The following is a 27,433-nucleotide window of genomic DNA, read 5'->3' on the forward strand; positions in this document are numbered from 1 at the left end:
CACTCTTCCATTTAATTTCCCCAAATAATTTATAAAAGTCAATGCTTCGTCACACTGAAATGATCCCAAGTTTAGCTCCTGCTGACTTAGTTTCCACCATAAACAGTCCTTTAAATACGATTTCAATAATACATGGCAGGTTGTCAAAGCTGTGGAGTAATAATATCCAAAATTATACCCAAAAAGGCTTCCCCGTTTCCGGAACCCGCCTCTAACATTAGCACACCGCTCTTCGGCTCTGGAGGTGTCAAACCAACTTCAGAACCCACACAGGCTCTGCCCTGCTGACTGCCAGCACCAAAATTCGTAACACGCAGCTTGACAGAAAGGAGAGTGCAAAATTATATTCCTGCTTGTCCTTTCCGAATCAAGTTCTGACTTTGCACCCAGCGAAGCACTTGGAAAATTACAGCTACTGCCGGAGAAACATTATCTCGTTCGTTCAGCCAGCAAGTAAGAGTTGCTGAAGACAACAGATGGGATTTCACAAGGGAGATCAACAGTTGTTCCCTCCCAGCACACTCCTCGGGAAAGCTACCTCCTCTCTGCAGGATCAAAGGCAATCACCCACACAGAAATGTGGAAGTAGTTCGGCTGCAACGCCAGGGAAAAATTAGAGATTTGTACTTGGTTTAACTGCCGTCACAGAGCTGTAAACGTCCATGATTGTTCAGCAAAATGTAATTTTTTGGGGGTGGGAAAATTCTGTGCTTCAGCAGGCATAGGGCTTCTCCTGAAGGAGGGTGGTCCTGCTCAAATTACTGTGCGGCGTCACGAACATGCTTGGGTACAGGCAGGACTGGAACCTGATTACAAACTCGCCCGGGGAGAGCAGCCTGTACCTGTGCCAAGCCTGTGCTTTGACATCCTGCCAGCGTTGCCTTGGTGGAGCGTAGGCAGAGGCACGTTCTGCAAACAGCTCTGTCCCAGTGACTTGGTCAAAGTTGCATAGAAAAATCCTTGGCAGAGCTATGAATAGGAGGTGATGCTGTCCCACGGATGAGAAGAAGGAAGCCTCAGTTACACAGAATACCCCCTTCTCCCTCAAATCCTGAAGCTGCAGGATTGTTTGGTAACAGGGTTATACTTCATCTCACAAGGCTGTGATGTGTGTGAACACTCTTTGATGCGTGTTCCTTTTAAAACGTATCTGTCAAAAGTTCCCTGCAAACAGCAGATTGTTTCTGTGATTAATTAAGGGTACATCTGCAGTGTATCAAGAGTAGCCTCGTGTACACCACAGTGCATTTTTACTGTCAGCAAGCCTTAAATGTCATATGCAGTTTCTGTTGCTCTAACACAAGCATAACAACTGTGTGGTTCACTCAGATTTATGCCTTCTTCACACTAAATCCGCTATTAAGAAACTCCATGTAATTCGTGTTAAGGAAGCTACTTAGAATGTTAATCAATTAATAGAAATAATTCCTACATTTCAGTGCAATAATTGGATCCCCACTCTGTGGCTGGTAGTATGGACCAGCCTGCTGTCTGGCGATAGACAATACCTTGGTTGTCCTTCACAGGGTATCAGTGCTGCTCTCTTCTGGGCAGATTGTTCGTGCAGCTTTTCAAGGCATGCGAAGAAACCAATGCATAACCTCCCAAATCCAAATCTGAAAACTGCACGTGCTGAGCGTTGCGACCAGCAGAAAAGGTTACTATTTACTTTTGATCCTTTACTTCTGAAGGAGTTGGTGGCAGTGGCAGAGTGCCGGAGGGCAGGCTTAGGTGATGTTCAGACCAAGGAAGCTCACAGCCTTCCTACCTACCGCGTGGCACAAAGGAAATGTACCTTATGTAACTTTTTTCCCACCTTTTGCATCTGAACCTTATCCCTGAAGTTTTTTCATTATAGTGAACTTGTTTGGTAGAAGTTCCCATCCTGCTGCTGCCAGAGTAAGTCCTTAAAATAGTCACTTCCCTTTAAGGGTAGGCATTTAGATGTGTTCCCTGCAAAGGCAGATGAAGACAGCAGACAAGTGTTTCACAGGCTGAGGCATTCAAAGCTTCGCTTGTATTATACCCTGTATTTTAGGGAGCAAGGCTTCCCTACTTGTGTTTGCAGAACACTTGTTGTTAAATAACAATACCTGCAAAAATTTCAGTCTTATCAGGAATTAGTCTGGGCTGGCTTTCCCAAAGCTGTGAAATGTGTGCTACACCATGCATGTTTGATGTACAGGCAGTGCTGAAACATGGTCTAGCTCCTCACATACCACCCCAAGGCTGTTGTTAATTTTAGGCCAGAACCGGGGAAGGAACATCAGGAGAAAGCCTTTGATAATATTTGTGCCTGAAAGTATTTCCTTGGCTGCCTGTGGGGGCCATAAGGATTCTTATCCATCCGAGAAAGGAAGAAATATCTATATTAATTTGTGTATCATAAACGTGTCATTTTTCTTGCCTGAGATTCTTTTCACTGGCTGCAAGGAGGTCAAAGAAAATAAATTGTTAGGGGGAAACAAAGTGCAATAGGACCAAGAAAGGGATAAAATGTGTTTTGATGTAGTGTGCTTACTGTTTTAAGACAGCATGGTGAGTCTGTTCATTAAGAAAAACCAGTGAGAAACACCATTCTCAGCAAAGCTAGCAGCTTTGCTTTTCCAGATCCAGACAGCAAGTATTAAAAACCCCTAACTGCTCACGAAACAGTTTATAGCCCCTGCTTAGAAAATGTGAATGCAGCAGCATTGGAAGAGAGAAAAAGATATTTTTTACTAGTGACTGTATGTTGTAGTATCCCAAGTAAGTGATACAGTTCCCACAGGCTTCTCTAGCTTGTGTGGTTTGTTCATACAGCCACTCATTTTTGTGTCTGTACTTAGTAAACCACGCCACGCAAGCGTACCCTGCTTTCGTGGAGCTTTACTCTCCATCCGTTTGGCTTGAGCTATTTTCCCATGACCTAAAAAGAATCTGCTACTCCATACTTCGGGAAAACAGTTTAGATTCAGCAGATTTGTCAGTATAGAAATATCCATAAGAAGTAAACATATGTGTGTATGTATATATTTAATCACTGTAAGTCTATATTCTAACCTAGGCACAGTGTGCTCCAGGACTAGACAACTCATTCAGGTAGCGAGGTTAAGGAATGCCACCATCATATCCAGACACCTTTGCTTCCTGTTACAACTAGCTGCCTACCAAGCTTAGTCAACCTTCATCTAGGTATAGATTGAGGGTCCGGACACGTAATAAAATGCTGAACTTCCTCCATATTTTTGTCCCAGAAAATTGCATCATGCTTACATAATTGTAGTCTGCAGGCCTGATTAAACCTGTTCATGTGAATTGTTCCAACAGCAGTCACTGAACTGAAGAACAGACTGCATAGCAAGGACAGAAATGTATTTTTAAAAGTTAATTTTCTCCCCTAAAGGCATCACAGCTTCATGTCTGTGAAGGTTACTAGCTGGTAGGACAAGTTACAAATCCACATGTTGTCTGGGAAGTGCCAGTATTTTGATTATTCTCAGTATGACTGTGGCCCCAGGAGTCAAAGCATACTGATATGAGCAACTATAAAAAGGAGCTCTAAAGCTTGCTGCATACCACCACAGCCGCCTGGAGAATCAACATTACCCATGGAAATCTCTGCAGAAAGGTTTTTGTGCTCAGCTGCCATCCTCCAGCTGCGACAGAAAAGAAGACTCAAGGCTGTAAGTGACAATGCTGGAAACAGCACAGAAAGAAAAATGATATAGTAGTGTAATAGTAGCCCTTGGTGTGAAAACACAGCAAAATTATATGTCAAAAATGATATGGAAAAACTACTCGGACATTATTAGCAGGAAGGGTTCCTAAAACAGGGACATGTATGTCCTTAGGAAAGGTCAGTAACTATCACAGGCCAGTAACCCAGTGGTGTGGAACTGAGTAAACCAAAAGAGAGGTTCATAGAGGCTAAGTACTGGATGAATCCAGCTTAGGTCAGGCTGCAACTCTAAAATGTTTTTGTTATTTCAACTGACAAAATGAAGTATTTTCTAGATGGCTTTGTTCTGTTTGGTTTGTTTTTCCTTATCTGCTTGAATGATCATGAGGTGTATGCTGAAAGCACTTTCAATTCATGCTGATGATATCTACGTTCCTGGCTGCATGAGTATAAGGCTTGTAACTGAACTTCGAAATTTTGCAGGGGGGAGATGACAGACAAGATTGGATTTCTTACTTCTCCCACCCTCTTTTTCTTTCTAGCCCTTATTTGTGAAGTTATCACACCTAGCAAATCCAGACACTCCAAGGCCTACTGATTAGGGATGGGCTTTAACCCGGATGTTGTCTGGCTGTCTACTATGATTTTACATTTGGTTCTAGTTGGGAAATGTGAAGGCAAACCTCCTGCCCTTCAATTGCCTCTGCTTTAGGACTTCTGCAAGGACTCCCATTTCAATTGTCTCGAGCAGTATCCTATTCCATAAGGTGTAGGCAGAGTTACCGTCACAGGTATTTAAATACAATCATTGCATATAAATATGTAGTGTTAGTTGGGAAGGACATTATCTATTTTACTTAATCGTCTCTGTGAAGTTAAGGATTTCTCTAAAAACCATGCATTAAGGAAAAAAACCCTTAAAGTAATGACACCATTTGGTGTAAAAAGAACATATAGCTACCCATTCAGGAAAAGACATCCATTTCTCACATGGAATAAGGCAGGAGTTTTCCAGGAAACAGATAATCTTAAGTTTCTGTAATTAAATACTATTTCATAATGCATAGGTACAAGGGAACAGAGTTTAGGTCAGATCAGCAAATCCCCTTTCTGTAAGTCCCAGCTTTGGAGCACTAAACTCTGCAAAGGTAACATGCTCCCAAGGAAGCTGTTCTTCACTGTAGCTTTCTGTATGTTTATTCCCTACACATTTTTCAAACTCATAGGCTGAAAGAAAAATTAGTTTTGCGAAACCCCAAACTTAGGTTTGATAGCTAAAGCAGCTGAAGCTTCATTGAACTGGAAGGTTATAACAACAACCATGTGTACAGATATGCTGCAGTATTTACATGTGATCAAAATATCAGCTGAAGTATCATGTTTTTAAATTCCTTTGAAGGTTAAGAAACTTTGATTGCAACAGCTAGGATCGAATTATGCCTTTTCTCTGGCTTACTTGGTCAGGTTGCAGATTGTATCACCGGACTAACACTGGAGGAAAAATTCAGTTCTCATTTTGTTTTCTTTTGGAGATAAATGTCCTCAAAATAGTAATGTTGTCACTACCTGATACATTATCAAAATTATGTAATTTAAATTTCCTTTTTTTTATTTCAGGTATTGCTGACACTGTTTTTCCCTGTCTTAAAGCAATCAAATTGAGGAGAGATGTGTAGGACTGAAAACTGTCAGGAACATTTTGTTATTTCCGTGGTTTGCTGTGTAAGTGGTTACAAAAATAATATATTCTTAGCCAGCTGTTTGATTCCTTTTCCCATTGGAAGTGTAGCTCACATGTCAAAAATATACCAGTTTTTTTTTCAACAGGGAAATTTTATTTTAGCTATGTGTGAACTTCTGAAAATGATAGAACTTAATTTGCCATTATTATCCAGTGAGCCATAGCAATCATCGCATATGACAGTGCTGCACATTTGTATTGCTTCTGCAACAGGTACCTTCTGTTTCTGTACTTTTGTATTTCTCAACAACACATTTTTCAAGAATTTTTTTCTCAAAAGCTCCACTAGTATTATTTTTCTAACAGTTTCCTTTTACATGACATCTTGTCACTATCGGTCCTCCATGAGCAATTGATAAACTTCTGAACACAGTTAAGTAAACTTTATGATAATTATTATCTTTCCTGATCTATGCAAAGTCATTTTTTCCATGTGCTTGCAAAAGCGATGCTGTCTCACAAACGGTGTTGGCTACCCAGTGTGCAAAGAGCCCTTCTCACACGCAGGGCCGAGATATCATTTATTTCAGATTTCGGGCAAGATTGGGTGCTAGGTGGTTAAACCACAAAGCTAGTACACTAGTTTAACAGACGATAAAACATTTTACACACTTTGAACAATTGTTTGCAATTACATTTAGTCACACTTAATTCTCGTTGGTTCTAATGGAGCCTGGTCTCCATTTAAAGGTACAGTGTTCTTTCCTTCACCCTGCATGTTCTGTGGGGAGGGGCTTTGTTAGTACGGGGCTTTCTTTGCTCGGGGTGTGTGTGTGGGTCTTTTAATGTGCTAATTAGGATAGTTCACACATAGTTCAAGTAATTTTCTGTTTGGTCTCGTTAACCATTTGGTTCTGCTTGAGCTTATTTTGTTACTTGTTAGCTTGAGGTATTTATGGTGTCTATCCCTTCTCTCAAAGCCATGTCTTGTTAACCATTTGTAAGGGTTGATTAACATCCTCTGGTTTTCAAATTCTTTTGACCTCTTGCTTTTCATGATAGATATTTACATATTTTATCTGAATCTCAGTTAAAGAACAGGCTGGCTTTCTATTAACCGTGTGTCTGTGAGCCGGTTGACTACAATTCCAGCTGCAATTCTCTTAACAACACTGTTCTGGAAATATGTCTCAGACATAGCTTTTTGCATTTTGATCACAGCATAAATGCCCTGTATAAAATTTGCTGAGAATTACAGACTTTGAGTATTTAATGGTTCTCTGTATGTGTGCAACAGATTAGGTTGTGTAAATGAAACAACTTTCAGCAAAGAAAGCTCAGATTCAATCTCACAGAAATCATTGGGATGGAGGGGGGAAAGGGCTGAGTGTTCCTCATGCCTCTTATAATAATTTTCAGTTCTTTGTTTCAGCCTGTCCCAGTCTGCCATGGCAGTGCAGGACCAGAAAGCATATGAATCGCTCAAGGAGAGGAGGCGATTCTCCTCCAGTGTGAAAAACTCTCAGGCCTTCACCCAAGCAAAAGAGGTGATTTCTATCTCCAGGTCCAGTGCACAGCTCTGAAGCCAACCCAAGGCTGGGAGCCCACTAGGCCTAATGCGGGATTGCTGAGCTGTGACAAACAGTCCTGGGAAGCTCTTGCACTGCTTCTAGCCAAAAATATCCAGTCTCTGCCTGGAGGAACCAACTGGCTCTCACAAAATACGTTACATGTGGCTGTTCTGTTCTCACATGGCATCTCTTTGCTTGTGTTACAAAGAAATAGAGGCTGGGGCCTATATGTTAAAGCGGACCAGGTCTTAAATCTGAAGGTACAGCCACAGTTTTACTTCACATTTGAGTAGTTAGGGAAAGCAAATGTGAAGGAGTTGCAAGTAGAGAGAAAGCAAGTTCAGCCTGCCATCCAGTAGAGAAAATGCTGTTGTGTTGGATATTGTGCAGAACAAGGCAGAATTTTTCCCCCTGCACATCACAGGATCAAATACGGCTCACAGCAATATTTCAAGTCCAGTGCCTATACACAAGGTGAGAATAGAATGGTCAGGTGCCAGGAAGATGGACAACTTCCTGAGAACTTTCTCAGACCTACCCAGTGCCTCAGAAAAGAAAAACAAAAAAGTGAGTTTCCACAAAAAGGACTCTTGGAAGTCCTCTTCTAGGGAGAGCTCAGCCTTTCAACGTGCACTATCAGTATTTGCCAGCATGACTGGGACTTACTCTGTGTGCAAAACCACTGGTGGCTATTTTGATTTTGGTGGCTGCATTTTAGGATACTGATGTGTGGTTATTACAAGGGGTTGTTAATGTTTGCGGTGTAGTTTCTAGTATGAAACAAATGCCAGATTAGCAAGGTGTTGTATTTCCCACAGCAGTGATAGTGTGTCCCTGGCAATACCATTCGTATTCCCAGGAGGGAAAGTTAACACTGGTCCTTGCAGTCAAGGTTATGTGGTGATAATGAACAGTACTTAAAAACCCCACAGTTGCTGTCAAGGGTCCTCACAAAGGGGACACTTGTAATGAAACAAGAGACGGTTGTGATGGACTGCTCTCTGGGGAGAAGTAACAATTAGGTAATGCTCACATGAGAATCAATGGCTAGTTTTAGCTTTTCCATGCTCTAATTTTCCACTCCAGCACCCTGCAGTATCTTTTGTAAATAGATCCTCCTGTGCATAACTTATTTTGAGACTTATACTTCCCTGACCCACAGAGCTATCTTCAGATATTTGGGTCTGGATTGCATTTAATGTTCCTTGCTAAACACTTTTCAAAACTAGTGAAATATCATCAAATATTTGAGAAATTTACAGCAGATGATTGCAAAAAGCAAAGCTGTGAATGCTGAAATGTTGATAGTAATGACATGAGAGATGCATATCTTGTCACTTCTGTTTTAGCACTTAGCTTTAATTGGACTAAAAACCTATGTTGACCAAAGGCGTCTGGGATCTCCTCCCTGAATACAGCAATTGAGTTGATGGCCTGTATTATTAAAGATGGGTAAAAATAGTTTCACAAAAGGTGAGGCAAAATCCATCTTTGATGAGTGTGAGAAGAGATGAGGCAGGACACCACAGAGAATCACTGCATCAGAGTTTTTGGAGCTCTAATTTGAACATGGCTATTTTTAGAGGACCTGTTGTACATATCAGCAACACTAATGACTGCCAGCAGAGACAACCACCTTCTTAGAGTCAGTGATATTGTGTGCAGTTCCCAGGATTTAGCTAAAGCATGTTTTTGCCAAGTAGGCATTAAATTGATTCTTTTGTTTCCATCAAATTGAGTTACGCTTTTACTTTACCTCTCTTTTCCTTTGGGTTGCTGTTTTTTTAAATAAGACTGTGTGGAACAAAGGACTTAAAAAGTAGGGCTTGAGAGGTTTCCACCAGCAAAATTAGCCTGAGATAAATGAGTGATGGGAAGCCAACCCAAGAGCAAGTGTGTGGAGTGCAAGGATAAGGAGGGTGGCTCAGGGCGCATCAGGCTAGGCCAGTTAACTGGGTATAGCGTATGGCTGCCCAGGACTGGTGAGAAATTACAACTATTAACATTTAAATCTGATAGCGGAGGGTAAGTATAGCACAAAGACACCAGTCAGAGCACTGCTTCCCTATGAGTATTCCCTACTGGAATATTCAAAGGCAGTCCTGGGAGGTGAGTTTGTGCTTTGAAGTGTGGAGTGAAAGCAGGTTAATTACCTGAATTCTGATCTGTTACCTTTTACCTCTGGAGAGTAATTTTACAGCCTTTAGTTCTCACTATTTAATCGAGTGAATGGCTTTACTACAAAACTGTGGGGCTTTTTTGTGTCATGGATGATAACTGTGATTTCCCATTGCCTTCTTTTTATTGTTATTCTGTGTTGCTTTTAACATTTTTGGAAGTAAGACGATCCCTAACATGAAACTTGTCTCCCTCATTACTTAATCCTGAATACAACAGAGAACAAGACTCCTATAATCTCTAGCAGGGGACACGCGAACATGTTTGCCACATAAAAACACATTAGGCTGTCAGAGGAACATCCTGAGCTGGCCCAGAATACGGGAGCTGTCACAGAACAATATTCCTTCTGATTTGCCAAGGGCAGCTTTCTTATCGCTATTTACTATTAGCAAGCTGTTCACTCGCAGATCTACCCACAGTGCCAAATTATAATATTCATACGTGATAAAGCAGCCTTGTTAAGAAAAGCTTCTGACTACCTGTGGTGGCTGGGGAATGAAAGTTGAATGGCAAGCTGTGTGGGGTCTCATGGAGCACTTTGATCTATGACGGCAGCAGAAAAACAGCCAAACAAATCACTGTGCAGACACTATTGGGGAATGTCAAAAGGGCCTTGAAGCAAATTGTGCAGGATTTGATTGTTGATCTCAGCAAAACACCCTCCAGACCTTTTCAAGTCTGGAAAATGGAACGAAAGAGCCAGATCCTACAAAATGCAGAGGCTCCAGCCAGGCAGAGCCACTTCACTGTTGGTTTGTGCTCATCACAGCTACTGAGCAGACATGACATCAACTCCCTTTGCCCTGAAGTGGCAGAACTTTGCAGAAATCTCGGGGAAGGAGGAGGGGCACCCTTCAAAATGCCTTGTGTGGAGTGGCAAGAGCCATTGCTCTTGCTGGAGAGAGATTGCTAGGGGTGCAGTCTTCCTCTCAGGCCTGTACCACCATTTCATCTAAGTAACAGCAAACCCTTGGAATTATTTTTGTCAACAGTAGTCTGAGGCAAATCTTTGACAGCAGTCAAATTATTTCCATCCTATAAGATATAAAAGTACTCTCTGTGCCAAGCGGTAATAGGACTTGAAGACCCCGGTGCTCTGTTACTCCTAAGACCCTGTAGCAACTTCACTCTCAGCTGAGCCTGGAAGCTCTGTGTGCATTGGGAAAGGCAGAAGTAATGCCATAGAGAGTCTTTCAGCAAGGCAAGGAGGTTTAGTCAGCCAAAAATGTTGGATTTTTTCAGCCAACAAATGCTGTGCATGGAGAGGGAATACCCCCAGACTAGTTAAATATGCCAGTGAGGTATTGCCTCTGCTCCCTTAGCTCTGCCCATATGGCCCACAAACTGTTGTGGGGGTCAAAGACAAGCTATCAAGACCTAGAAATGAAGTAGAGTCTCTGGGTTGTTGGAATGATGAGGTTCTAAGTGTTGCTTTTTGCCAGCAAGATGCTCTTCTGAGCATGAACCAAGAAGTTCTCCTCTTTATTACCACTCAGCTTTTGCTGTGCGTTACTCCTTTCCTGGTACTGTAGGAAACCTCTACCCTCTTCTGCGCTCCACATCTGCTCGCCCACACAGAGAACATTCCTACAGCAGCACCCAAGCAGCTCCAGCCATAGCAGCAGCCCTGCTGTACTGGGTGTTGGGTGTGCAGAGGAAAAGCCACAGGCAAATACACTACATATGTGTCTAGGCTCTTGCAAAACCCACCCATTCCCCGGTGGGCAAGTGGGGAGCCATGGCAGTGGTGGCAGAGCGAGGGGAGGCTGATGTTCAGATGAGGTTTCAGATCAGTGCCGCATTACAGCATGCAGCTCATCTGGTCTTGCAGCTTGTAGAGACAAACACAACGGCAGAGCTCAGCCCTGGCTTATTTGCTCTGCATTTATGGTCTAATAGCTGAGATAGCATCCTTCTGCAAGCCGGCCATGTCAGAGGGGATGCTGCTACCTGCTTTGTAGTAATACTGGCAGCGGCAGCAGCAGCAGCTGCCTGTCCCTTGTGCTGCCTAGGGTTCCAAGATGCAGAGGCCTTGTGTGGCATGTCCATCTGTCGTCCCCACCTCCCCAGGCTCCTTCTGGGGTGATAGCAGAGGGAAAATCCCAAGCTATCCAGGGAGGAGCAGGTACAGCATTGCAGAACAGGAGGGGTGGAAAAATCCCTCTCCCTGCCCCGCCCCCCCCCCCCCCCCCCCCCCCCCCCAGGGTTTTAGTTATTTGGGCACCAAATTGTCACCAAATTTCAGCCACAATGGAGTATTTGTGTTCATTTGTACAGCTGATAAAAACAGCGCATTGAAAATGTTTTTGAATGGCTGTGACTGCTTTCTTTAACAAAGTAACAGTGAAGCTTTAGAATGGTAAGATTACTATGTTACTGAAAACTCTGTTTCAGGGGTTTTCCCAGGAATTAATGAGCAGATGCATGTTGGAAAGAAATTCCTGCTCATGAGGTTCTCAGGAGGGCTCAGAAACCTTTATTGAAAAATAAATGGAAAATTTGACCCACTGAGCAAATTCTCTGTGTTTCTTGGAAACACATGATTCACATTCCGGTGTTATTTTGTAGCCCTTGGACAGGACAGAAATGTAAGGGGAAAGGTAGGAAAGTGGAAAGGAAGAGAGGGAAGCCAGCAATAGGAAACGTATGTGTCACAGGATGAGCTTAGTGGAGTTTCCATGTGGGCAGTCAGGGAAAAACATATACCCTTGTATCTATTAAAAGTACTCTTTTCAACACCATATTTTTACTTTTGTGAAGTATTCATGGTTTTGCTTTTGTGAATTGGCGAAGGAGTTCAGATGAGTTTAAAACAGAGATACGTACTTTGAAAAACAGATATGGGAAACATATTTCCCTAAAAGTGTGTGTGTGATGATTCAGTGGGACCCAGACTCAAAATTTTTGACCTCCTCAGAGAATCTGGCTGATGGTAGCACAGAGATCAGTAATGCTGCGAGTCATTGCTGAGTCCTAGTCTTGGATCTTGGTGTGGGACCTTTGGAGTCAATCAGTCAATATATGTATTTTGTAATTCATGGCAACGTATTACTAAAGACTGTAGGGGGCCCAAGAAAATGATAGGATGATCATCATATGCCTTTACTTCTCCTCCTGCAAGTGCAGTCTTAATGATTTTGTGCTGTGGAGTGTGGCTGCTGCTGAAGTCGGTAGTGAAGTTCCCTGTTTCCATTGCAAAGAATAATGCATAAAGATCAGCCAAAGTGCCGGTATTGCCATCTTCAGGGTGATATCCTCATGCCTAGTAGACAGCTGCTCATGCACACAAAATTAGACATTATGGGAGAGCTGTTAGGGGGGGTGAAGGGTTAAGTCTTAGCCATCATCTTCAGGCAGCGTTTGATTTTCAGATTCCTTTAAGGCTGCAGGGCTTTTCCCCATCGTGTCAGGCAACAGCCACGTCTCCAAATGACAACCTCGCCATCTGCAGGCCAGCAAGACAACTCACAAGGACTGGGGGACAAAACAGCCCCACAAGCTCAGGGGCACCTTGCTTATGGTGGTCTTAGGATTTCTTCTTTTATGCACCAGTTAGCAAAAGGAAATAGCCCTTTGGGCGTTACGCCAAAGAAGTTTAGTGCCTGTCTCTGGGGCTTAAGCCTATTCCAGTGGATTGTTTAAAAAAATGGAAAAAAAAAATTAGACCTGATGTTCTTCAGCGGGCTTATTCTACTCTTGCTAGCAGTCTCCTCATGCCCGGTCTTAGCTGCAAGGAGAGAGCATGCTGCATGGCTCCTGCCCCCCTCGGCTTCCCAGCCCAAACCTTAACACCCTCCACTCGCCTACTAGAAATCAGCACCAGTTTCCCTATGAAATATGGTTTCGATTGGAACATACTGTTTCTTCAGCATGTTTTTTCCATGAGAACATGTTTTATTTTTGAAAGATACTAAAACAGGGTGTTTCAGGAAGTTTGAGCTTGCTTTGTCAGGCTGGAGGAATGTTACTGGAATGTATTATTCTACTTGAAATAAATTTTAAGGTGAAAAGTTACTTTAATTCTGTGGCTGTCTTGTAATGCTCATGAATCACAGTTGCATCCAATTAACCATAAAAAGTCAAAACCTAAAGAAAATGTTTCATTTTTATAATATTGATTCAACTCAGCCCTTAAAAAACCCAAGAGGAACCTGAGGCAACCTCAGTTTCACCCCATTTTGAACAAAAGCTATCTCAAAGATGCTGAAGGAAAACACATGTAGTTTAGCAACAGAAAAGTTTGAAAACACTGCAGAGGAAACACAGAATCTGCAGCCCTGCTTTTGCCAGCCCTCTAAGCCATGTCCTCAATACGGCATGCTGATGAGAAACAGCAAAGCCTTGTAACTGCTATGCTTCCTGCCCATAATTCACCACACATTTGGCCCCACTGGTCCTTGCAACTGTGAGTGAGACCCAAGCCCATCTGCCGTGGCCTCCTCTGGCTCTTACCAGAGGTTTGGTGGTGGTCTTGTCCCACCTGGGGCTTCTGCTGTGGAGGGAGCTGCTCTGCTGCCATAGGGTCACAAGGAGGACAGCCAGCAGATGGGGGGCTGCCCAGTGGACCTGTCAAAGCTTCAGGGTCCTGTCACTGCTGGTTGACTTAATACACTCTTACAATCCTTCATCAGTCACAGGGCACTCAGAGAGGAATTTTAGCATCTTCACAGAGGCTGTTGTCATCTCATGGCCTTTGGAAGTGAAGCTGAACTGTTTTTCAGCCCCTGGGAAGTGGACAGGAGCCCCTGGGAGCCCCTGTCTCAGTGTAGTTTAATCCCTGAGATTTGCAAACAGCTGATTTTTCATGTAAACCTGGGTTTCTAAAGGAGAAAGCATAAAGAAAGACCTCATTTTGTGTTTCTGTGTGCCTGGAGTTGGGAGTAGTGGCCACTTATTTTTAAAAAGTCCATGAACCCATTTTTTTAGGCAAAACTAAGCCTCAGTGTTACCTTGTTTCAAAGGGAGCATCCAGAGGTTGTGTCTGTGCCACATGTTCGCTTCCAGATGAGTTCTGAAAACGATGGACTGAAGTTAGTAGAAAATAATAAATGTAATCTTCAGTTTCCCACATTGCCTGGAAACTTCAGGTGAGCTCTTGGTTGCAGTCAGGTAGGCAGTACATCCATATACATGCATTTGTTGCAGATTGCCATGACCCAAAGAACTTATATATCATGGATACAAAGACAGGCACCAAGGTGAGAGGAAAAGTCATCCATTCTCATTACGCAGATGAAGAAGCAAGGCATAGAAAGAAGCTGATTCTTTTGATGTCAAAAAGACTTACTGTTTTGGGGGGGTGGAGGGAGGAGTCCACTTATCTGTACTTTCATCATAAGTTCTTGCTTCCATGTGGTACCTATACCAGTCTGTTTCTTCTAATTCTTAGTGACGTTCAGCTTCATACTCACTCCTGCTGGGAATCACGCTCCCACAAACTTTACACACAACCCCTTTGTGCCTTTTTTAAACATGGGTTATATGGGTTGGTAAGGAGAAACACCAGATGAACATCAGAAGTCCCCAAGCAACAGCCAGCATAGGTTTAAGTAATAACAGGGGAGTTGCAACTCAATTAAACATACAGCTGAAAGAGTGTTGCCTGTCTACAGGATCTCTTGGATAACCTGCATGTTTGTGTGGGTTGTCTCCCACCACAGCTCTGCTCACTCTGCACCGTACTTCTCCCACTCAGTGGCCATCTCACCTACACATGTCACCTGGAGAATTAACACCGAAAGAGTCGAAGGGAAGGTTAGGATCCATGGTGGTGGTTTTGGAAGAGGAGTCATGCACAGAACAATGGAAAATGTGGGTGGGCAGCTTCTGTCCTGTTTTCCCTGTGCTGCTCGCATCCAGGTGGGAGGTCCAGGCTGGGTGCTTGCTGGACCCTGGCCACAGCTGGCAGCCGAGCTCCCTGCTGCCTGTTTTGCGTGTCCTCTGTTTTAGGTGGGACATGTGGAGGGATTAAGTACCAACAATTGCACAGTTTGTATCAAGAAGGAACAGAATGGAACCTGGCTCCTCTAAAACATCTTCAGATGGGGCAGGGTGAACCCTCAGCAAGATTCCTCTTTTCCCTTCACTTTTGGCATTTGAGGGAGCAGAAGAAAGAGCCTGGCTTAGGCAAGGGTCAGGTGTCTCCCCAGGGTTTGCTTCTCACAGGCTAGCCCCAGGTTTGTCCGACGGCTCCAGATGAGCAGCAGGCAGGGCTGCAGCACTTCGGTCACCCTGGTCTGCTTTGCGGGTAACTATTTCCATGTTCAGAGGTTCAGTTTGCCTGAGTTTTGTGTTCTGGTGGGGAGAGCATCCAGAGTAAATGCTGTTTTCCTTAAAGAAGGAGTAGCTGCCTGAGGCTTCTCTGCAGCTCTAATGCACTAATGTGGTCAGCAGGTTATTGGCTTCTCCTGCCAGCCTTGAATCAGGGGTAACCAAACCTGATCCAGCCCTGCTGCGGCACCAGGTTCATTTCAGGTGTGCATTTAATCAATCCCTTCACCAAGGAAAAGCAAGACAGACAGTGATGTCAGGTCATGCAGCCCTGGCTGGCCACCCCCACTCAATGGGCAGCACAGGAGGAGGACACTAGTCTTTCCAGCCTGATCCTTAGCCTGTCACTGCTCCTATTTTGGTGGCTGGAGTCACCTCCTTGGCATGCAGCCTGCTCTTTGCTCAGGTCTGAGGAGCCAAAAGGGACAGGGCAGCAAGGAGCAAGCTGCAGAAAATGCAGCTTGTCATGTTCTTTTCAAAGCCACAACATTTGCATAATTAATGCTCCATGTTTTCTACGAATTCCCAACTGTCCCATGAAACTCAGCATGTGTCAGCTCTCTTGGGTGTAAGGAAAACAGTTTGCATACTGATGAGATACTTACAGGAGCTGTTTCTCTGTTTCTCATGTTCCTTCCTTGATAATGACAGAATGATTACAAAATCATTATTTTGTACGCTTTTATTATTTTCATCTTCTGAACACACAAATAAGACTCAGTGGTACGAATAAGTAACCCATCTAAGAAAGAAAACAGTTTTATTAAGAAATCTGTATGATATGACAATGGTACAGACTTTTTTGTTACATGGTGGGTGTAATTTAAATGAGTTAATAAAGAAGATGTCTTTTGGGGACTTCTATTCTTCTGTGATAAGTTTCCTGGAGCCTAGAGACAGTTAGAGCTGAGATGCATTTGGTGGGTGCTTATTTGGGTGCTTGGATCACTGCTGCCAGCAATGTTCCCATTCTTCAGAAGAATGTAAGATCTCAGTAACAGCAGCTAGCAATCCAGAGCTGCCTTTGGGTGGTCCATTGCATTGGTACGAATCCCAAGGGTGACAAGAATTTCATTCTGATGGTGTCAGCTTGACAAGAATTTCATTCTGATGGTGTAGCTTGACTAAACAGAGCTATTTCTTAGTAAGGATGGACTGGCTCTACAGTGTCCAAGAGTTTTCTTTCTTTGATTCATGGGAATCGTGATGGGAAGGACTCACCTTCTTTTTAGGCTGTCTCTCAACCGTATAAAAACTCTCACTTCCCTGCAAGGGCCAGAGTGACCAGCTTAGCAAGTGCCATGGTGCAGGCTAAGAAAGTGCGTGGTCTGCACAAAGTGGTTGCAATTCCTTGTGGTAAAAGCAACCTGCATTGGCTGCATTCACGCACAGGGCTGCAGCAAGCTGGCTAGTCCCTGCACGCCAATTCTTTTGTTCACAGTCTTGTTTTTTAGATGTAGAGGCAAGTAGGTATCTGTGAACTCTCCTGTATTTCAGAAATCTGGGTCGGTTCTTTTTAGAAGGGGCTTTGGTTGCCTAACATGAGGCATCTTATGAAAGAAGCTTAATTTTCAGAAAGCAGGTGCTGAGCCCTTCCCCCAAAAATCAGACCCTTTGATGAAGTGTCCCATGTTGGATATTTGGAGTCACTAACTATTTTTTAAAATATATGCTGTAACAGCTATTTGATGGCTTTGTGAGGATAACCAGTTCAGTGTGTTATAGATTTCTACGGTTTTATCTTCTCAGGAAATTTTCCCTCTGGCAGTACATTTGTGCTGTTGTATGGCATGCACCACTGAGAGCCTGCTGTAGTGCTGCCTTGCCAAGTGACAATGCCACCATCTTACAAAGTTGTTCTTGCTTCTGCAGCTCAGTCGAGTACAAGCAACTGAAGGCACATTAAGGACAAACCAAGTACAATAACAGGAGGTGTGTAGCAATTCCCAAAATGGTTTCAGGTCCTTTGGGTCATAAGAGGTAAAATACTGACCTGCTGATTCTTCGGCTATTCAGTACACAAAAAGTCTTTTAGCTGGCAGGAAAGCAGATACCCAGCAAGACTTTTTTTTTCCTTTTTGAAAGTTCTCATCAAAGAGTGGAAAATGTTTCATTTTATGAAAAGATGCTCATGGAAATGAAAAGGAGAAATAAAGATTAGAGGAGATGATGCATTTTGGAAACCAAATAGTGAGGGAAGTAGTTAAAATTGTTTCTGCTAATAGCTGATAATTCCCTGTGCTGATTTTTCAGGTACCAGCCAATTTACTTCAGCTTTTCAGAGGAACTCCTCACCCCAAAATCCTTAAGGATACCTAGCTGTTACTTGTCGGGTTTCTCTGGTCACACAGGCAAGCTCCTTTTGGATGGCATGCAGTCCTTAGTGGCACAGGAACAAGAGAAGAAATGGTTGCCTGCATCTCCCTACTATTCCCACCGCTGTCCCTGCTTTCCCTCCGCTTCCGTCAGCGCTTGCTTGCAACCTGCTTTAAAATTCAGCCATTAGGTGGAGCGTTCCTACTGCCATCAGCCCAGAGCTTTCCCCTGGCATCTCCGGGCTGGGAGGGATGCTTCACCGAAGCGCTGAATAACCCCTGTGTGCTGGGATCTGCTGGCTGCAGGTGGGAACGAGAAAGCTAAAATGGGAGGAAGAAGCTGCATTTTAATGTGAGGTATCTTCTATTCTCTTTAGTGCTTTTTTCCATTACCAGCTCCATTGACATCCAAAAAAGTACAAAGGGGGAAAAAACCTGAGGCAAATCATACAGCTTAAGGTCTTGGTCTCTTTTTTTGTCATGTGTAGTGTGTTAAAGATTGTCTGAGAAACAGCACTACAAGATGTTGATAAATACTAAGTTATTTCACAGTTCAGAGCTAGAAGTGTGCATTCATTAATTTTTGGTTTCATTTGAACAATTTGGAATTCGACAGCGCTACCGGGACAACAGTTTCTCCCCAGTTTTGAGGTCTGGAGAAAAGCAGTGACACATTTCCTACCTTCGATGTGGACTGGTCGTGCCTCATGGTATAGCACTGGCCTGAGTACTTCCACTAGCTAGAACTTCTCAGGGCTTGGGCTCTTTATGCTTTATATCCCCTCTTTCAATTAAAAAAAAAAAAAAAGGGAACATTTCATTAGTCTCATGGAGACAATACTCATCCAGCACGGCTTAGCAGCCCTTCCTGAGCTGGGGGGGGGGGGGAGGGAGCTCTCAGCTCTTCCCGTGGGCTCTCTGAGCTCTCTCAGTGCCTGAAGCCCCAGAAATATGGGCATCACATTCACTTCATGAAACTTCTGGAGAAAGTGGTGGTCTCTGTACAAAGCTGGGGCTCTGAGGCCTGGATTTGTCCCACTCAGCCCCGAGCACCTCAGTCAAGGGGTGTGTTGCTGTAGAAGATGGAGGGAGAGCAGGGCACATCCAGAGGGCCATTGACCTTGTGCTGAGTTTGGGGACCAAAGGCAGAGAGGTTAGTCCTTCAGTCAGAAATGTGGGAGAACGGATGGGGCTGCTGGAGATGATGGGCATGTGTTCGACAGTGGGAACGGGGGCTGTGCTACCTGCCGTACTGGTGTGCCGTTTGTTCAGGTCCAGGCTTGGCTATCCAAATCATCCCAAACCAATCCCTCGGTGATTCCCATATTACTGAGCTTACCTGAGAGGTGTGCTGCTGATGTGAAGTGACTAGGGGAGATTTTACTATCTTCTAATTAGAGAGGACATACAAAATCTGACAGACTTCACTGATGACCGCTACTGGAAGCCTGCCTGGATTCTCTGCTTGTCCTGATCTCTGCGCCACCACTAACCACTGAACTCCTCTCAGACCTGCTTTTTCAGCTGGGAACCTTTTAGGTACCCTAGTTCGGGCTCTTTAAACACCTCTTTTATTTGGGCTTCCAAAAACTCCTGGAAAGCTACACTTTGGAAAATCCAGAGCAATGGGCTATTGCCAGGGAAATTACATGGTCATTCATTGTGCCCAATCCCCTTAAAAAAAATCTCTGTGGGAGTCTAATTCCATAAGAATCTGAAATTTTAAACGATGTCACCACAGAGGGGTAACCTTGAAAAACCTTGTCTACCTGGGCTTTGTTCTTTCTTTCTTTTCCTTGTGCCTGGCCTGGTTTTGGTTGTCTGTCTGTATCTACAGCTAGCCAGGGCTTTAAGGAGGCATTACTAAAACTGGCAAAAAAAAATTCCTGCTGCATTTAGTGCTTGCGAAGGACCTAATGCCTTCAGTGACCTTGAGAGATGCATTTTAGTAATGCAGAGACCTGGAGCATGGTGAAGGAACAGAACCGTACAAACCTACACCTGTTGTGCAAAACTACGAAAGCCGAGAGATGTGCCGGCAGGAGCACCAAAAAGATCTGCTGTTAGGTCAGACAAAGTGAGGTAGCAGCCCAGGAAGGCTCCCTTCACTGCCTCTCCTGTCACAGGGTGGGGGATGTGCTTAATGGAAAGCAGAGCCACGAGGCCTCTCCTCCTAGTGTGAAGGAGGCTGGGAAAGACTCCTGGAGACTGGGAATGACACTGTTTTCTGTTGTGTGTCTCCCTCAGGCAAGGGTCTCATCAGGGTTCAAGCCTGGCCATTTGCACACCTGGCACGGCTGACATCGATACACGTACCACTCCTTAAACTCCAGTTCTTTTGGAAATACCCATTTCTGGAATTTCTTTGCTTATCACCAGTGCTAAATTTCCTGTCAGCATGGTCTGGGGTGGCTTGGTTTGGGCTGTTGACTGCAAGACACACCGAGTTTCTACTGCTCTTCCAGCCATCACCACAGGAATTTGTAAGGCCTTGCTCTCTCATTCCTGAGGGATTAATTGTGTTAACTCCTGAAATGAAGTGATTTCCTTAAGTGAGGCATTACCCTTAAGGATGCATTCAGTGCAAATCTCTGTCACATTTTAAGTGCACTTCAGGGAGGAATGGCCAATTAACTTGGATAGGTGATTTACATTTTACCAGGGAGATTAAGGCATGCAGCAACCTAAAAGTTAATCCCCACAGGATGACTCTGCGGGAATTGTCCTGAACACGGGGTGCTGTGTTTTAGCCTCCTGGTGCTTTATCTCTGTTGAGAAAAATAGACATTGCGGTGTAAACTGGAACAGCTGAGGGTCTCCCGGTGCCCGCTGACTGGCTCTCCTGGAGGGCACCTGCCTAACACTTGGGTAACTTTCTGGCAGACAGAAGAAGTCCTTTAAGTTTTAGAGGGTAGTGATTTCCAGGTGTGAATAAGGGGCAACCCCCACCCCCCCCGTAAATGTCTTTTAAAAGATTAGAAAAAGAATAATTAAAATGGCTTCTCCTGTGCTGGCAGGAGAAGCCAGCTAATAGAGCATTTACTATTCAAGTCTGGTGCAAATTCTCTATGTTGTAAGGAACTTTCTCAAATGGGTAATGAAATCATGGACAATAAAAAGTAAATTATAGTTTAGGTTTAGTACAAAGTGGGCTTTATGGTTGCCAGCTCATAAAAGCTCAGTGGGTGAAGTGCACCTCTGCATTTCTGCGCACCTCTGCACAGAAGGGCAGTCTTCCATCTCCAATAAATTCTGCTGGGCCTCTGTTTTGAGGACTGGTGTGAAATACAAATGTGATTTTGATTTTGTGAGCCTCTGGATGCCAGAAAGCCAAATTCTCGACATGTTGTGAAGGGAAAGAAGTCCAACTCTAAGCCTTTTCAGTGGTCAGGGGACATGATGTTCATGTCCCCTTTTCCTCCCGGCAGCGTCACCGTCAGGGCCAGCCCAGTTGTCACGTATGTGACTCACGCGCATTGTGCTGGCAGACGGGTTTGATCTCAGCTTGCTGCCAGCCTGTTCTTGTCCCTGTCCCCTCGCTGGCAGTGGGTCAGGGCGTTCTGCCAGCCTGGGCTGGAGGAATGGTCAGCCCCGGGCTGCAAAGAGTCAAGTCTTGGAAAGCGTCGTAAAAATCGAAGGCAGGTCACTGTCATGGGGGAGCAGGATCTCGCTTGTGCAAACCCTCTCTCTTTCTGGATAGCTCTGCAGCTTTCTGAAGGTGGGACCTTAGAATACGCCTTTAGGGTTCCTCCACAGTAAGTTTTAACCTGAACACATGGTTACAACGCTAAGCTTAAGTGACATACGGGACAGTGGTACTGTAAGATTCCTCTGCCTGACACAGCTTTGCTACGGCACCCAAGGTGGCAATCCTGCCCTCACTTCTCCAAAACAACGTTCATCACACACAAACTTTGCGCAGAAGCAGCTATTACTGTAAACACAAAAAATCCTGTCCCATTAGTAGGGTTCATTGACACCGGCTGTTTCTTACTGCTCCATTGCACGTTGCATTGTAGAACAAACGCTTCCTAAGACTTTTAATGTGAGCTGCGGCACCTGCCTCCTGTCTGTGTGCCCCAGGCTTTGGAGTGGGACAGATGTCCCAGGAAGAGCTGAATTGCCCTGGCAAAGTGTTGAGTCTCTCTGGCTTACATTGTCCTCAGGAGAGGTCCTCAGGGCCTTTCAGCTTCGAGCTTTTCTGAGCTCTTACACTTGTTGCATCTGCAGTAATTAAGAACCCCTTGAAATGCTGTATCTTTACAGCAATAATGCATACAGTGTATGGCTAAAGTGCAAATAGCTTCGGAGGAGGTTAAATCACTATTTTTCCAATATTAATATTAATGAGGCTGAACATTTGCATTCATGGTAAATCCTCTTGTAGCATCAATGTCCTTTGAGTTTTTTTCTGCAGATAAATGAAGCATTCCCCTCCTTCCCTCACTACTTTTGCTAAGTGTCACTCAGTGCAGCAATAAATCAACAGTTCCTGCTAATCTGTGAAAAGGCAGAGTTTAGAATAAGTGGGTTTTGACATAATTAAAGCTGACACTGCCTACCACCATTCCTGGAAGAAGTACTAGCAGAGTTTCATTAGAATAAGTAAATACAAATAGAATTCACCCTGAACAGTCGTCTTTGTTACAAACAAAACCCATTAGTTAGCAGGGAGAGTCTGGAGCAGGGCTGAATTCACGCTGATCTCCAAACCCTTCTCATATTTAATTTATAAACTGATGATTAATTCAGTGATTAGCTAATTCACTTGCAGTGATTAATTTAATTCATGTCTTCAGGCTAAAGTTTAAGAAAGAAAAAAGCCCAGCTCAGATAGATGCACATCAATGTCCTTGTGATTAAAAAATGATAATATAATGCCCTGGAGAGTGAGGGAAAAAAGAAAGATCAAGAGAACTGGTGCCTTGACCAGTTGTAAGTTCTTGCCTAAGCTGTAGCTTTAGCTCTGATGTTTAAACGTGTCGGTTACTCTAATGATCAGTGGTTTGAAAGATGAATCTAAGGGTCTTTCACTGTAGCTTTCTACTGTGTATTTCGAGAGTGGCGCTGCTTTAGAGCAGTCCTCCAGTTCTGCTTTTTTCTCACTTGTTTTGCCAGCTGCCTGCCATCTCCCCTCCCTTTCATCAATATCTTTCTCACGCCTCACCAAATTCTTTGATGAGAGCGTTTGGTACTTCTTCAATCCAGGCTGGTTTTTTCTATTTCCAGCAGGATTTTCCTCATCTTTTGTTGCAACGTGAAATGAGGATGATTTGGGGAACTTCTCTTCGGTAAGAAAACTGCTCTCTTTTGGGTTGGTATTGCTTTTACAATTTGTGCCATCACTTGGCAAGGGAGCTTGGTAGCTCTTGAAGTTGCCCACAGGGCCTTCCTTTCCTGAGCCGTCATTGCTGTGCTTCTCTGATTGACCTGAAAAGCGTAGCTGATATTTCTTTCTTCTCTCAGATTCACTCTTATTTTCCGGACTACCAGTTTTATAAGTTGTTTTTTCATCAGGTGGTGGTGGCAATTGCTTAGTTTTGGCTGTGGTGTTCTCTTCTTGAGGCTTTACCAGTGAATTTGAAGATGGGGACTGGCGCATCCCAGAACCTGGATCTTTGCTTTTATCTTTTACAGCACTTGCATCAGGCTTTGTAAAACTTTCAGATACAGTTTGTTGTTTTTCTTTTCCTGGAGGATTTTTCTCAGGCTTTGATGATTTCCTGGAAGGAGGTACCTGATGGTTCCCAGAACCCTGGTATTTATCATTCTCTTTTACAGCCTTTGTTTCAGGTGACCTGATGTCTTCTGCTGCTGGTGTCTTTTGCTTTCTGTCTCCTGAAGTATTTTTTTCTTGGGGCTTCAGCACTTTGCTTGAAGAAGGTGACTTCCTGGAATTTGGATCTCCACCTTTTTGTTTTACAGTATTAGTACCAAGTTTCTTAAAACCTGCAGAAGCTGATGTTTGTTGCTTTTGCTCTGGAGTGTCATTTTCTTGAGGCTTAACCAATGTTTCTGACGATACTGATCGGTACTTCCTGGAACTTGGAAATTTGTCCTTCTCTTTTGCAGCATTCGCATCAGGCATGGTAAAATCTTCAAATCTCGTTTGCTGCTTGTCTCCCCTTGGAGTGTTTTCCTCAGGCTTTGCTGATTTTCTTGAAGGAGGTAGCTGGTACTTCCCAGAATGCTGGTGCTCATTATCCTCTTTTACTGCCTTTGTTTCAGGTGGCTTGATATCCTCTGCTGCTGGTGTCTTTTGCTTCCTCTCTCCTGAAGAACTTCTTTTTTGAGGCTTCAGCACTTTGTTTGAAGGTGACTGGAGCTTCTCAGAGGTATGCTTAGTCTTTTTTTCAACCGGCTTAGTTTCAGGCTTTACAAAGTCACCTGGTGACATCTGTGTCTCTAGAGGAGACGTCTGTTTCTGTGTCTCTAGAGGAGACGATTTCTTGTCTTGCTTCACAGATTGATTTGGTAATGGAATTTGATTTTTAGGATCACACAAAGTATTCTTCCCTCCTTCATGACTCTTTTTATGTTGCACTGGTTCATTTTTCAAATTACGAGGGGTATTCTCCTCCTCATTATTGTCCTGCCTTGATGTATTTTTTGGTGGCATAGAATAATTCTTGAAGTTTGACTTGATGTTTTTTTCCCCTGCAATGTCATTTGCATGTTTCATTGGTTCATTTGATGAGGACAAGTGGTGTTTCCCATTATTGCAGCAGATATCTTCATCTACTGTCGTATCATGGTCATGTTTCACAGAATCTCTTGAAGGTGTTAGATGCTTCAAACTCTGCCCAGTATTTTTCAGTCCTTCACTGTTAGTATCACGCTCTGATGAAGGTAACTGGGGTGTCTGAGGCCTATGAGCATTCTTCTCATTTGAGGAGTTATTACCATGATACACTGTATCCCTTGGTGTGAATAGTTGCTCCTCCTCAGATTTATGCAAGACATTTCTCTCCTCTCTCTCATCTGTCTCTATCCTATCACTCTCACGCTTCCTGTTGTCATCTGATGACACGAGCTTATCCTTTGTATGTATGGAAACCTTATTTCTACCTTTTGCATGCTTCTTCTGGTCTGAGACCAATTCAGTTGATAAAGGAAACAGGTTCTTTTCCAGCATATCACTTCCTTGCTTCATGGTGTCATCTGAAGTTGGTGTTTGGTTCTTCTTCAAAAGTAATAGGGGCTTTCTTGCTAGCGCGGTTTTATTTTCATGTTTTCCTGGCTTCTTGGTTGAAAGTGAAAGACAGTTCTCAAATCCCTGACATGTATTTGTCTCTTCAGCTGCAGAGGTTTCATTTTCAGTTGCGTGATTTGGGGACAGCACTTGGTTTTTCAAATCACACGTAGTTTCCTTCTCCACCATTGTATCATTCCCACAGTTTGTCAACTCATCTGAAGAGGGTGGTGGATGCTTCTCAGAGCCATGCTCATCCCCCAGATCACTAGCTCCCTGTCTCACCAGATCAATAGGTGGAAGGGCTGGGGTATTTCCAAGAGTGCGATGGATTCTTTGTCCTGCAATCCCACTCATTTGTGTTGGCAGAGGGGCTGAGGAGGGTGACTGCCCTACCTCAGAGTCAGGCCAGGGCATCTCATCTGCAGTGGCCTCTTCACGCTGAATGAAAGATTTGAATGGTTTGTGACAGGTCTCCAGGTCTGTCAAGGTACTCCTGTGCAGGGCCCGATTGTTTGCATGATTCATTGTTTCATTTGATGAACTTAATTTGTCCTTCCCAAAATAATCTTCTGCTACATAGGAACTCTGCTTCACAAAGTCACCTGGCAGAGGGCATTGTGTCTTTTCCAAATGAGAAGAGATGTGCTCTTCTTCTGCAGCACCAGGCTTCTGCTCCTGGCTCTCATTTGAGGAGAGAGTGGATTTGGTCTGATTTGCATCTGGATGTGCTATGTCTGCATTGGAATTAACAAAGTTATTTTGTGGGCTGGGCATTTGAGGAGGCTGTGGCTGCTTGGTTTTGGATTCATTTTGCATTTGGCTGTTGGGTGTTTTATTTTCTTGTTCCTTTTTAGTTGGGACATCGCTATCTTTTTTGCCAGAAGTAGAGGATATTTTGTCTTCACTGTGATATTTCGCTCCTTCTTTGGCTTCCTCAGAACATCTGCCTCTTAAACCTGGTATCTTTTTTTGGACTATTGGTGGCCTTTTGCCAGAAGCTGGCATTAGGGCAGTTAGCTGTTGATCTTCCATTAGAGGCTCAACTTCACAAGATGCTTGAACTCCTGGAGAATGAAATGGCAGGGTGTTTTCCAGTGCTTTCTGCTCTGGAAAAAATTTTTGGCCTGCAAACAAAAGATCTTTTTCTGGCTCTGTGAGCTCTGTGTCAGCTTCCTCTGAAGTGTATACATACATAGTTATTTCAGGAATCTCACCTGTTTCAGTATCCTGAGGACTTCGCTCATGGGCTCCTTCAGCTGTGCTAGAGTAAGGCAAGTTAGAAGGTGGGCTGTCTTCCTTAACATGTTGCCCAGCGTTAGTAATCCACAACAGTGAAGATGTATCAGGCCCAGCTGTCATGTTATGCCTGTTGCAGTCTAGACTATGATCAGACAAGGGGGGAATGCTGTCTGCAGGAGCTTTGCTTTTACAGGTAGAAGAAGAGCTGTCTAGATCAGGATTAAAGTTGGGTGCTTGCTTTGTGGAATCTACTTTAGCTTCAGCACGGTCCTTTGCATCAGATATGGCCTCAGGTGCCACCAGTAACTCTTCCTTGTCCTCCCTGTCCTGTGCTGCATTTTCCAGTGTTTTGTTCTTACCAGGTTCTCTGTTGGATCCCCCCTTTTCCTTCAGTGGTGTGTCATGACTGAAAGGCTGCTTTGCAGCATTATTTTTTGACCAGCTCCAAGGATGGTTAATTTCGGTAGCAATGCTGAGTTTGGGCACCGGGACTGTGGAGCACACTAAATATTGGGACTCTGGGCTGTTTATGCCTGTGGTTGTCATCGCTGCTGTGCGCAGCACTCTGACCTCTGGCTTACGAATAGTTTTTCTCTTTGGGAAGATTTTTGTCTTTTTCTCAGCTTTACGCAAGACCGGCGCTTTCACCTCTGCAGCTGAGCAGAGAGCGTTTCGTTCAAACTGCTCCTTCAGTATGGACAGGACCGAACTCCTGTTGACTATTTTGGGCAAACCATTCTTTGCCTCTTTCTTCTTCCAGATGGCAGACTTCTCCTTGGCTTCTTTTTCTTCGGCAGCTAAAAATTTCTTCAGGATGCTCTTCACTGTGTTTTTCCCACTCCACCTGGCCCTCTCGCCAGGCACCGTGTCTGCATCCTCCTCCACTGCTTTTCCATCTCCTTTCCTGTCTCTGCTTCTGTCCAGCTTGTTACCAGCCCTGCTCACCCACAGCTTCTCCTTAATGACCAGTTTGCCGACTTCTCTTCTTTTCTTGGTGTATGGCTCGCGATTGTTGTTTAGAAACCTGGACCGCAAGAGCTGAAACCGGGTGGGATGCTGTCCCCTGTTTGGATCTGGACATGGCTTGTTACAACTCACCTTGTTTTCTTTACCTTCCGCCCATTTTGTCCTCTTGCTGCTGAGCTGTGGGTCGCCAGCTGCGAGCTCGGTGACGTACAGCAGCAGGCTGCTGAGAACAGCAAAGGCCCCTTGCTCTGTTGCCATCCTATTGAGCTTCTTCTTCAGCACCAAAGGGTCTACCAGCACCTTATTATCTCCGCAAAAGCGTGTGCTTTTTGTGCTGCACAAGAGAAAACACGA

At 44.1% G+C, this 27,433-nt stretch overlaps 1 protein-coding gene across 3 annotated transcripts in view; it reads right to left on the bottom strand.

The window, feature by feature from the left end:
• Positions 1–20,641: 20,641 nt before the first annotated feature.
• The window catches only part of ADPRHL1 (ADP-ribosylhydrolase like 1), a 38,292-nt gene continuing 31,500 nt past the window's right edge, over positions 20,642–27,433 (bottom strand). For all 3 annotated transcript variants that reach the window (XM_040584588.1, XM_040584586.1, XM_040584587.1), the window contains one exon: positions 20,642–27,413. In XM_040584588.1, coding sequence (XP_040440522.1) covers positions 22,640–27,413 — 4,774 coding nt within the window. In that variant the 3' untranslated portion in view covers positions 20,642–22,639. The remainder of the gene's footprint in view (positions 27,414–27,433) is intronic.

This window comes from Falco naumanni, chromosome 2 (genome assembly GCF_017639655.2).
Source record: "Falco naumanni isolate bFalNau1 chromosome 2, bFalNau1.pat, whole genome shotgun sequence".
NCBI lineage: Eukaryota > Metazoa > Chordata > Aves > Falconiformes > Falconidae > Falco > Falco naumanni.